Source organism: Ammodytes marinus (genome assembly GCF_949987685.1).
Source record: "Ammodytes marinus genome assembly, chromosome: 17".
NCBI lineage: Eukaryota > Metazoa > Chordata > Actinopteri > Uranoscopiformes > Ammodytidae > Ammodytes > Ammodytes marinus.
Window position 1 is genome coordinate 10,999,119 of NC_137221.1, and position 12,499 is coordinate 11,011,617.

Here is a 12,499-nt window from a genome sequence, read left to right on the forward strand (position 1 = left end):
TGTAGCCCACAGCCTGTCCAATAATCACTCTAGTCCAGCTTCTTGCTCGGTCACTTTCTGTTTTTTTCTTCCTGGCTTCATGCGTTACCATCCTCTTCCGTCTCTTAGCATCAGCGATCGTATGAAATAGTACCGGTCTGGTCTATTTAAAAGAAGGCTGTCGTGTGCACAAACACTGTCAGGGCCGTAACTGCAGCCCACTGCCAAATCTACAGTGCTAAAAACAGGCATTCTCCCTGTTTGAAGTTATTGTACTATTAGACCAACTTATAAACAGTTTTTATTTTTAAGGTAGAAAAGTTACATATTGTTGCTTTAAGTCTTTTAACTTTGTCCCGGGTGTCTCATTGTGGTCAGAGATTATGCCTGAAGCAAAATTAAGCCACTGAGCAGATCCTTGTGCGTCTTGACTGTTTGCATTTTTAAAAGCTGATTCTCTCTTCGTAAAGGGACAGCATCAACAGGACACCCCAGCCAGTCAGGAGGCCGATATTCTGCAGCAGAAACATCAGCCACGGTCTCTTGTTGCTGATGTGGACCATGGTGGGGAGCTGGAAGGAGGGAAAGAGGAAAGATTAATTAATGTACACCTCATAGACCCTATTTTGATGCCGGCCACAGCATACAGTACATGGTCTGGTAAACGCTCACCATATCAGCCAGCCCCACATACAGGAAGAGGCCTGCTGTAACAGCAGCGATCCACTGTTTGGTAGCGAGGTCTGTGGCTACAGACAGAGCGATGTACAGGCCGACAAACGAGGTCATTGCACTGCCCACGTTTAAAAGCAACGCCTTGCGGATGGAGATGCCGCTGTGGAGCAAAATGGCAAAATCCCCTGGAGGAAAACAAGAGCAATGGGAATGATGTGGAGAAATCTTTCACGATCAAACCATAGATAGTATATAAAAGGATCAAACCAGACTGTGACGTCTGCCTAGGGGTGTGTGTTCTATACCCAGCTCATGTGGTAGTTCATGGCAGAGAACAGCCACCGACGTGGCCAGGCCGGACTTCCATGACAGGGAGAAGGCTGCGCCGATCGCTAAGCCGTCGGCAAAGTTGTGGATCCCGTCACCGATCGTTATCATATAAGGCAGCAAGCGCTGCTCTGAAGAGGCAGACAAAGTGATAGTTAGTGGCGGATTGTTGACATTATTTTAATGGTGGCATGTCTGTTTCTGGGTGGGAAATAACTTTCACTCACCTCTGGAGGGCTCTTTCAGCCCTGACAGTGATTTATTTTTCTCTTCATAGTCAACCTGAAATGTACATGTTACATAAAACACTGGATACATTCAGTCATTCAGTAACAAGTCCTGTGATTAACATTAAATGTGTTTCCTTGTTATTATGTTACTTTAACACTTTTCAGTATTAAAGTCTAAATCCTATTGATAATTTGTACTTTACTAAGGCGCAAAAATGTGTTTCTGTGCAGTAGAAATTACTCTGTGTGGTTGGATTGACAGTTTGTTTTCGCCTTCCAGTGTTCACATTAGGTATCGTTTCTCACCAGGTTTGCTTTTGATGCTGACTGTGACTGATCTTTCTTCTTCCTTTCCTGTTGATACATCTCTAACACTTGCCCATGGTCACAGTGATGAGGCTCAGGTTCTTCCTAAAGAGAAAGAGAGAGCAAATAATATAACTTTAGCCTGACGCTGAAAGGAAAGATCTTTGAGAAAAAGAAAGATTTCAGTGTGTTTAAGTGTCAAACTGAGTGATGTATTGGGCGGGTATACAGTAAGACGTAAAAATCACCTAGATGCATTAGGAAAACATTTAATTTTTAGATTGAAAATAAAATCATTTGAGACATTTTTAAGATTTTGCAGACAAAACTAGCAATCTAAATTAAGGATTAAAATCCCAATAGGTTCCCATGATTCCAAAAGCAATAACTGTCCTGGTCAACATTCATGATATAATCAGTTTTATTTTTATTGTTACGGGATGTCTTTCTCTTACCGCGTGATGATGTTGATGATGGTGATGAGTATTATTTTTATATGCGACCAGAGAGAAGATTGTTTCCATCAGGTAAAAGTAGTAGATCCCTGCAATCAGTACCAACATCTTGTAAATGTAGTCTGGAGTTTCTTCCTGGTGACCGTCGCCGTGCACATGCAAACCTAAAAACTGGATACAAGGGCCACAAAAATAAATCAAAATGAATTGGATGCTGATTGAAAAATCAACTGTTGATTGTTTAGTGTCATAACAAAACGCCTGTCGGCATAGTGATTATGAAGAATTACACAGAACCGGAAAAACAACAACTGTTCCCTACAATTTAAGCCATTACAATAACTACCTTGTGTCAAAAAAATGCTTTTCGTAGCTTCAGGAGTATAACAATCCCTCACCATGGGCAGCAGGTGCAGTAAAGCATCTCCAGTCAGTGAACCTACAGCCAGGCTGATGCAGAACTGGATACACAACTGGAACACGCTGGTGCAGGCGGTACACAGCAGAATCACGATGCCAAACATGGACGTCAGCGTTATCACCACATTGGCGAGGGTTGCATAGAGATATCCTACAAAACAACGAGAGATTAGAAAGGTCAGTTATTTAGTTTTTTATTAAAGCTATGGTGTGTAACTTTTCATATAAATGAAGGTCGGTTACATTCAAGTCATCGGCAAACAAATTGACACAAAGTTGATCAAGCCTATCAGCTCCAAATTACTCTCTCTGTATTTCTCAGTATGGCAGCGTTGACAAACTGGTGTCGCCACTATAGCTTTAATGCAAACTGGTCATTCCGCCACAATAAAGGTGATCAAAAACCTGATGATTTATCTGAATCTTATTTAATCTTTCAGTAACAGGTGGAGGCAACATCTTCGTCAGTCCCTCAGATCCACACCTTTACCCTCACTTACTCTCAGTCATGGTTAACTCATCCGGAGTTGCTGTTTCTGTGGCGCTGGCACAGGCTCCACTCAGGATCTGCTGGAGGAGTGCCGGGCTGAGCCGGGCCAAGTCAGAGCGACCGAGGCCGGGCGCTGAGCTGTTGTCCAGCAGGCCGTAGATCCGGACCAGCTCTTCAGCTGACAAACACAACTGGGGGAAAGTAAAAGTGAAAGCACGTTAGCAAAAGAAATCTTAAAACTGATTATTAGAGTAACTGATTCGATTGCTGATGTGTTGCAATCGTTACCTGATCCCAGGTCATATTTCCTTCATGCCCCACACGGCTGCTCCTCTTCCCCTGTGTCAAACCACTGCGGCCGTGATCAGCGTGTTCCTCGGCGTGATGATCGTGTCCTCCATCATGATCATGGTCCTTCTTAGGTCCCAGCTTCAGACTCCCCATGAGAGCCTCCACATCTTCAAAACACAAATATTGGGACTGGTTGTCTAGCAGCGTGAGTTGATATCATGGCACACTTTTCCTTATGTTACTAGAAAGAAAGCAACTACAGTATAACACGAGGTGTGATGATGAACAAAAAGTATATAACTGGACACTGTAAACTGTTCAAGGCTTGCAGACTGAAATAAGCGCCAACACACATAACAATAATCAAATCACGGCATTAGTGAATTTTCCTGAAGGACATTTACCCCCGACGGTGGAATTGGCCGACCCAAGACGCTCCATGATGTAGTCCAGGAAGAAGCTCTCCTCGGGCAGGGACTCGCTAACGAAGCAGTGACCGAGCAAGGCGTGATACAGGACGCGGCCCAGAACCGCACCCACTTCCTGTCTCTGGCCCGGCGATGATGCATTGACCTCCGTCATGATGTAACTGGCTGTGACACAGCTCTGGATAAATCAAGCCAATTGATTAGCTGAGGGGCAGAACAATAACTGACAACCCTTTTGATAAGCGAATCATTGTTTGAATCATTTTGCAAACAAGATGTTTTGTTTATGGTCTTTACGTGATTGTTAATTTAATATCTTCACGTTTTGAAACATTGGATATTCGAAACAAGCTGTTTGAGGACATTACCTTAGACTTATCATCATGGACATGTTTTCAATTCCTTTTGCAGATAAATCGTTTGTTGCGTTCAATTACAACATAGCTTTCAAGAAATCACTGAGCTTTCTGATCCGCACTCTTCCTCAGTGCTATTTTAACACACTAGGATCTTTTTTTTTAACTAACCGTGTTTGTGTGTGTTTTTGATTGAAAGGTTTGCAGGGTAAAATAATACAACTATACTATGTATTGCTATTCTGGTGCTAACTATAATTAGTTTTAATTTGAAGGTTATCTCTATTATTGACTAACATACAGTATATTCTCAGAGATAATAAAATATTTAAATTTTAAATACAGCACCAAGAACTACTTTACATCTGGTGAACTCTTTTTTGTTTGATTTCTGTGGTTCCATCTTGTGTCTCACAGCACGTCCTGACCACACAGTTGATGTGGACACGTTTCCTCACAATGAGGATATGTTGATGCGTCTGGGTCCAGGGCAAAGCCTACAATACGTCACCCAAGTAGGATAAGATATGTTGGGTGATAAATGCTGCCATGCCCACAGTAAGCACATTACTTTGCCTTTGTATAACCAAACAATGTTTTCGGGTGACAAATTATCAAAAAGCTAAGACGAACAATTTTACCAAAGGGAAATGTCCTCCTTTTATAGTCAAGGTCTGACAAGGTGAAACTTTCAGGAAACAGTCAACAAACATCTGAAAAAGGTTTTTGATGTCCATGAAGTTTTGTTTGGTGTCTTGCTAAACATCTCATGACCCCACGGATTCTTTATCCCAAAATAAAACCGCAATATTTTTTCTGTCATCTTGTGTTTACCTCGCTCTCTGAGGGCTCATAGTGGTGGTGAAGCTCCTGAAGCAGCACCTCCAATCCATGAACGTCTACGTGCTCGTGTGCGTGCCTGTGTTCATGGTGATCATGAAGTGTGACTTTGTGTAGGAAGTGTTCTGCCTCCTCTCCCCATCGCCCCAGGCTTATCGCGGTGCAGACGGGGCCGGGGGACGTCAGGTAGAGGTTGCATCCTGCAGCGAGGGCAGTGAACTGAGACACACTGACGGTTACATTCAGTACACCCTTTACGGTTTCATCCTCTCCGTGGATGGAGTGATTGCTGAGCAGCTGGTGAACGCCCCCTGATAGATCGCACTACGAAGACAGACAAGTAAAAAGATACAGATCAATGTAAGTAAAAGTTACTAATTAGGAGATTTTCAGGCTACAACAGCCCTTGAGGCATGGTTGCCAGTGCTAAATTGATTTCCTGATTTATTATAAATGGCCTCAACACACCATTTAAAAAAAATAAAGATCTTACATCATGGTCAATATCCTGAAAACTGTATTAAGAGATGTTTTCATGCACATAAGTAACCACCCACTTTATTGCCTTTTATGAGGACTACCATCTCCCGATAACAAGAAAGGAAGGAAAGTAGGCCCTGATATCAATGGAGGAAAACTCCATGAAATGCTGACTGTGCGCGACTCTGACAGGGGCAGCAAGAATAATTAAACTTTAAAAGGTTAAAGAATATACACAAATCTAAAATATTAAGTTGTTCTGTTTTGACACAGGTTTTTCTCAAAGTGTCAATTCACCTCAGATTACAACAAATCATATTTCTCCTACGGAAACTGTAGTTGAATTTGGCCATATCGATATTTTAAGCTTTATTTGCCCAGGTTTTTCACATTTCTGTCTCTGAGATTTCTGCCTCAACCCTCAATAAAATAAACAATGAATTTGGCTTTTGGTGTATGCGTGTATAAAAATGCAGCTGAGATGTCCTGAAACAGTGTACCAGTTGTTGCCCAGGTTTCACTTTGACCAGTTTTGATTGGATACACTTTTAACTGCGGAAATCATTCATCATTCATGTCCGTTGTGTTGGATTGGTAAGACATGGGGAAGAAAAACAAAAACTATATGCATGGCTTAACACCAGTAGAGGTAAGAAAATAGATATCTTTTTGTAATTTTGGATGAACTCCCATAAACAAAGCTGTGACCTCACAAAATCAAACAGTTTGAACTAATTGACACCTGTCATGACATTATAGACACTTGACAGGGATGGTCAGATTAGGTTTATTATTTTATTGAGCCTCCTGCAGGTTTAAATAACCTGTTTTTCAATTCCAATATATTAACTTCTAGAACCCTAAACTGTATGACAGCTGATACTTATCAATCACGCACTGCTCTCTCACGCAGATTGCAGCTGATGTGTGGGAGGTCCAGGGACTTCAGTCTCATTCACACTGATAAAAAAGGGCTTTTCCTAGAAGACGGTGCACTTTGTAAACTTACTGAATGAACTCTTACAGTGACTGTACTGCTTTTAACATCAAAAAGAATATATTTGACGAAGTAATCATGTTGGTCATTCATAAAGTAATATACCAAAAAACTGTGTTGCTAAAATAGCACTGGTTCTCCCCCCCATTGAGGTGAATTATTTTGTAATTTCATAAAATTTACAATAATGAGAGCACAGTTTTCCTCTATTTGATGTCTTTTTAGGCTTTGATAGTCCCTTTTACCTTGATACTGACTGGAAGCTTATATTTAAAAACAAAATAGTTGAATTTGAACAGTGAAGGCAGAGCCATCATGCCAGACTTAACAGTCAAACTAATATAATAATAGAAAAGAAAACAATGTTAGGTTTCATTTTGAGTAACTGAAAGAAAAGTCTGAATTTAGGGTTAAGTCAACATGAATTATCCAACAAACCTAATAATAATAATAATAATATAGACAATCCTTCAAATTATGTCATACAACAGTATGAGCACAACAGTACAGTAGTTTTCTTGCCTTTGCAGCATAAGCTCCTATGACTTCATCTGTGTCAGATATTTTCCAGCCTACTCTGATGACAATTCCTCTGTTTAATTCAACAGGACACCACTACATTACAGTTGTTTCATAAATAGTGACCTAAGAGTTATAAACTTTAATTGAGAAACAGTATTTAAGTGGTATAGGGAAATAAAAAAAATAAAAAATCTAAGATAATTCCTGAAAAAATAGAACTTTGTAAACTTGAAAGGGAATCAAATAATAAAAAAAAATCTTATAGTAAATTATTGCATAAAGAAAATTCAAAATTCATATGATAAAAGTCTATTTTATTTAAATAATTGAAGCTGTGTTGAAGCAAAATGGACCTCGACCTCTCGCCGCAGCAGCAGCAGCAGGCGCCCCGCTCTATCCAACATAGCCAATAAACTCACCTTTCCACACGACACTGCGCCGCACTGCACACGTTTCTCCAGTGTATTAAAAAGGGTGCGAAGCGACTCCCCGGTCAGATCCTCCTGTCCTGGAGACACGACGTCGACCACGGCCCCGTACACCTCCTTTAAAGCGGGAGAGCCCCACACTGAACCGAACAAACCCAGACTGGCAACAACGAGCAGCGCCAAGGAACACATCTTCAACTTTAAAGTTTCTTCAGAAACTACTTTTACACAAGGATGGGTGGACTCATTTAAAAAGACAGTGAAACAGACAAGTAGAGGCTGATATGGTCTCCAGGTATTTATACAGACACCTAGAGCGGTGTGAGCTGTTAACAACGTTCAAACCACTTCACCTTCACTGGACCCGGACTCTGAATTGTGATTGGTTGAGACGTGGCTCGTGCACTCCTAGGCCTTTACCTGTATGTACAAACCTATTAGCCTGGTTTGATAGCAAGCCGTTTTGCTCAGACCTGCGCAATTATGACGCGCGTCTTCCTGAGCGCACAGCTGACGCGCAGGTCTGAGCAAGACGGCTCAATCTCAAACTGGGCTATTGTCACAAGGAGGTTTTTATAACACAGGCTATGAGATCAGACTTGAAGATTGATTTGTTTTGCTCTTTTTTGTGGTTGCAACTATTGCAACCACAAAAAAAGAAAACAGCACACATGGTTAAGATATAATTGTTTTATCAACTTTTTTTTTTTTTTTTTTTTTTTTTTTTTAATCTTTCAAATCAAACACCAAAGAATAAAAAAAAGAAGATATGTAAAGGCAAAGTTGTCACTTTTGGCAACTCCAACATGACAACTTTTTAACTTTTTACTGCAGAAAATTAAACATTTCCAGAAGTTAAACCCTATAAAACTACAGGGTGGATAGCATGTAGGTCACAGTCTCCTATAATGATTGACGCTCCTAGCAGGGAGACATGCAGACATCACATGTTCATGGGTTTATATATGAATGTCATCATCACTCATTAAAGTCTGAGCCGAACACATTTAAAGCTAAAGCTGTAATAAAAACATAAACATTAATGTTTTACTGTTGTGTTCTGCTGCTGCTACCTACTAAAACATTTGAGTTGTATATGAAATATGTTTAACTTATACTGTATAGGTACACACCATCATCATGGTTGGTTGACGATAACAGTGTACACCTTCACTAAGCACAAGGAAATGAAAATAAACTCTATGAATGTTGTTTCACAGCTTGAGTCAAATGTCAGGACCAGAATATGTCCATCCATGTTTTTCCTTCATTTTAAATTACATTTTTGTAACTGACACCGTAAGGACATATACAACTCTTTTGGGACTGTGCTGTTTTTTTTCTTTTCTTAACTAGTAAAGTAGGTCAACCTGCACCTTTTCTGGCTTGTTTAGTGATTTATAAGTCCGGGCTTCATCTTCAAGATGCATACAAAGTCACTTCATCTTTACAATGTTCAATGCAGTCATTTTATTGACTAAAGTCAGCCTTAAATTGCTGTCTTATTGTCTTGTTTTAATGTCTTATGTTGCAATGGGATGGTAAAAAGCTGTGTCGAGCTGACCAAATGCATGATTTAATTTTGCTTCTACCAGCAAGGTACCACATGATACATTTTTTTTGCTGATGTGTCTTCACTGAGTAACGTCTCTCCGGGAATAACCTGGAGTGGAGTTAGCATGAGCAAAGAAAATACAGTCATATGAAAAAGTTTGGGAACCCCTCTCAGCCGGCATTATAATTGACTCTGCTTTCACAAAAAAAATATAAAAGTGGTATGTCTTTAATTTACCAGGAACAGTTAAGTACTGGGATGTTTTCCAAACAAAGATTTTTTGAAAAGCAGTATTTGGTTGTATGAAATAAAATAAAATGTGAAAAACTGGCTGTGCAAAAATATGGGTACCCTTGTGGTTTTGTTGATTTTAATGCCTGTAACAGCATGTAAAACTGATGACTTTAAACACAAAGTTGGTTGGATTATGTTGTTAAGCCTTGAACCTCATATAATTGTCTGTTTAATCATGAGAAAATGTATTTTAGGTGCCTAAATGCAAGTTGCACTTCTCTTTGACTCTCTGCTGAAGTGAGACAGAATGGGATAATCAAAACAGCTCCCAAAAGATCTTAAAAACAAAGATTATTCATTGTCATGGTTTAGGGGAAGGCTACAAGAAGCTTTCCCAAAGGTTTCAATTGTCAATTTCGACTGTAGGGAACGTTGTCAGGAAATGGAAGGACACAGGCATAGTGGCAGTTAAACCCAGGCATGTCAGACCAAGGAAAAAACAGGAGCGGCATAGGTGGAGGATTGTGAGAATGGTTGCACACAACCCACAGATCACCTCCAAAGGCCTGCAAGAACATATGGCTGCATATGGTGCATCTGTACATCGTTCAACAATTCAGCGCAATTTGCACCAAAACATCTGCTTTTTATAAAGACCAAATAACTTAATTTTTGTCTCATCAGTCCAAAGCATTTTCTTCCAATATGAAGCTGGCTTGTCTAAATGAGCTTTTGCATACTCCATGCAACTGTATCTGTGGTGTGGGCGCAGAAAGGGCTTCCTTCTCATCACCCGGCCATACAGATGTTTTGGTGCAAATTGCACTGAATTGTAGAACCATGTACAGATACACAATCTGCAGCCAGATGTTCTTGCAGGTCTTTGGAGGTGATCTTTGGGTTGTGTGCAACCATTCTCACAATCCGCCGCATATGCCGCTCTTGTACTTTTCTTGGTCTGCTAGACCTGGGTTTAACTGCAACTGTGCCTGTGTCCTTCCATTCCCTGACAACGTTCCTTACAGTAGAAATTGACAATTGAAACATTTGGGAAAGCTTCTTGTAGCCTTCCCCTAAACCATGACAATGAATAATCTTTGTTTTTAAGATCTTTTGGGAGCTGTTTTGATTATCCCATTCTGTCTCACTTCAGCAGAGAGTCAAAGAGAAGTGCAATTTGCATTCAGGCACCTAAAATACATTTTCTCATGATTAAACAGACAATTCTATGAGGTTCAAGGCTTAACAACATAATCCAACCAACTTTGTGTTTAAAATCATCAGTTTTACATGCTGTTACAGGCATTAAAATCAACAAAACCACAAGGGTACCCATATTTTTGCACAGCCAGTTTTTCACATTTTATTTTATTTCATACAACCAAATACTGCTTTTCAAAAAATCTTTGTTTGGAAAACATCCCAGTACTTAGCTGTTCCTGGTAAATTAAAGACATACCACTTTTAATTTTTTTTTGTGAAAACAGAGTCAATTATAATGCCGGCTGAGAGGGGTTCCCAAACTTTTTCATATGATTGTACATGTCACAGGTTTTTCATCACTGTGGCAGTGTCACTGGCACTTACTGTATGTGACTGTGAACTAATATATCCACGTGTCGTTGTTTGAAAAAGGTTAAGACAGGACAACAGCCTAAAAAGGGTCTTGAAAGAACTTGTCAAGATAAAATGCAAAGTTAAAGTTCCGTTTGCATTTCCTTAAAAATGTTTTTATTATTTTTTTATTAACCTTTATTTATACAGGTAAAATCTCATTGAGACCCAGGGTCTCATTTACAAGAGAGACCTGTTCAGGTAGGCATCAGCAGCAACACAAAGTTACAGACTAACTAAACATACAGGAGACACAACACAGAACACAAACGGTAAAATAACGCAGTACAAAGGGCAAAGAACAAATTAAGTACAAGTTAAGTTATGTACAAGTGCAGACCCCCACGGACTGTCTCAACAGCCTTCCTACTAGCAGTCTAAAACCCCCTAAAGAAATAAAACTGGACAGCTTCAGCCTCTGCTGGAGCTTGTTCCAGGTTGCAGGCGCAGCGTAGGAAAATGCCTTCTTGCCCAGTTCAGTACGGACTGACGGGATGGCAAATGAGATGAAGTCCAGGGACCGGAGGCTGTGATCGGACTGTTTCCGTGCCAGATACATTGACAAATAAGAGGGGAGCAGTCCGATAATGGATTTATAGATAAAAAGATACCAGTGAGTGGTTCTGCGCATGGAAAGTGAAGACCAGTTTGTGAGAGAGTACAATGTACAGTGATGTGTGAGGGGTTTACAATCAGTTATGAATCTCAAGGCCCCGTGATATGCGGCATCCAGCAGTTGCAGGGAGTGAGCAGAGGCATTCATATATACAACATCCCCATAATCCAGGAGTGGCAAGAAAGTGGCCGCAACAATACGTTTTCTGGCTTTAAAAGAGTAACAGGCTCTATTTCTGAAAAAAAAACCCAGCTTTAACCTCAATTTCTTCAGTAACTGGTCAACATAACATTTAAAAGAAAGGCTATCATCCACTGTGATGCCTAGATATTTGTAAGTGGCCACAGACTCAAGTGGAATACCCTGAGCAGACATAATACAGGGTAGAACAGCAGGTACCTTCCTTTTATTAGAAAATAACATCATTTTGGTTTTACCTGCATTTAGAACTAGCCTTAGTTGAAATAATTGCGCCTGAATGGTGTCAAAAGCAGACTGCAAGTCAGTGAACACCTGGCCAACAGAAGACAGAACCTTGCGGCACACCATTTGTAATGTTTAGGAACTCGGAGCAAAGACCATCGGACTGCACACACTGTTTACGGTTGGAAAGCCAACTGCATGGTCTGACAATCCAATGGTGGACAGTCGCTGACTCAAAATCCTGTGATCGACTGTGTCAAATGCCTTTGAAAGATCGATAAAAAGAGCAGCACAATGTTTCTTGGCATCCATGGCTACCAACATATCATTTATCACCTTAATGGCAGCAGTTGCAGTACTATGTTGCTTCCTAAAGCCGGATTGAAAAGGAGATAAAATATTGTTCAGGCTCAGGTAATCCTTGACCTGGTCATTCACCAGCCTTTCAAGCACTTTTGCTAAAATAGAGAGCTTAGAGATGGGTCTGTAATTATCCAATAAAGTGCGGTCACCCCCTTTCAGGAGAGGGAGCACATAGGAGGTTTTCCACACTTCAGGAATAATGTTGCTCTGGATAGAAAGATTAAAAATGTGAGATACCGGTTGAGCTATAATGTGCGCAGACAAACGTAAGAAGTAAGGGGGAAGGTTATCTGGACCTGCAGATTTTTGGGGGTCTAGGTCTTTTAAGGCCGTAAGAACCTCTTTAACAGAGAAGGGGGTGAAAGAGAAACCCTGGCTACCTGTGGCAGGGCTGGCAAAGGACTGAGTAGGTGAGTTAACATCACGAGAGGACTCAAACAAGGAGCTGGAGGCTATAAAATGTTTGTTAA

General features: G+C 40.5%; 1 protein-coding gene across 1 annotated transcript; it reads right to left on the reverse strand.

The window, feature by feature from the left end:
• Positions 1 to 422: 422 nt before the first annotated feature.
• On the reverse strand, positions 423 to 7,416 carry slc39a4 (solute carrier family 39 member 4; the record flags this gene model as incomplete). Its single annotated transcript, XM_080045842.1, is given in 12 exon segments — positions 423 to 551; positions 652 to 839; positions 960 to 1,161; positions 1,165 to 1,176; positions 1,518 to 1,622; positions 1,973 to 2,143; positions 2,371 to 2,543; positions 2,893 to 3,073; positions 3,171 to 3,340; positions 3,578 to 3,779; positions 4,792 to 5,121; positions 7,216 to 7,416. Coding segments are annotated over 12 exon segments (2,064 nt in total).
• Positions 7,417 to 12,499: the final 5,083 nt, after the last annotated feature.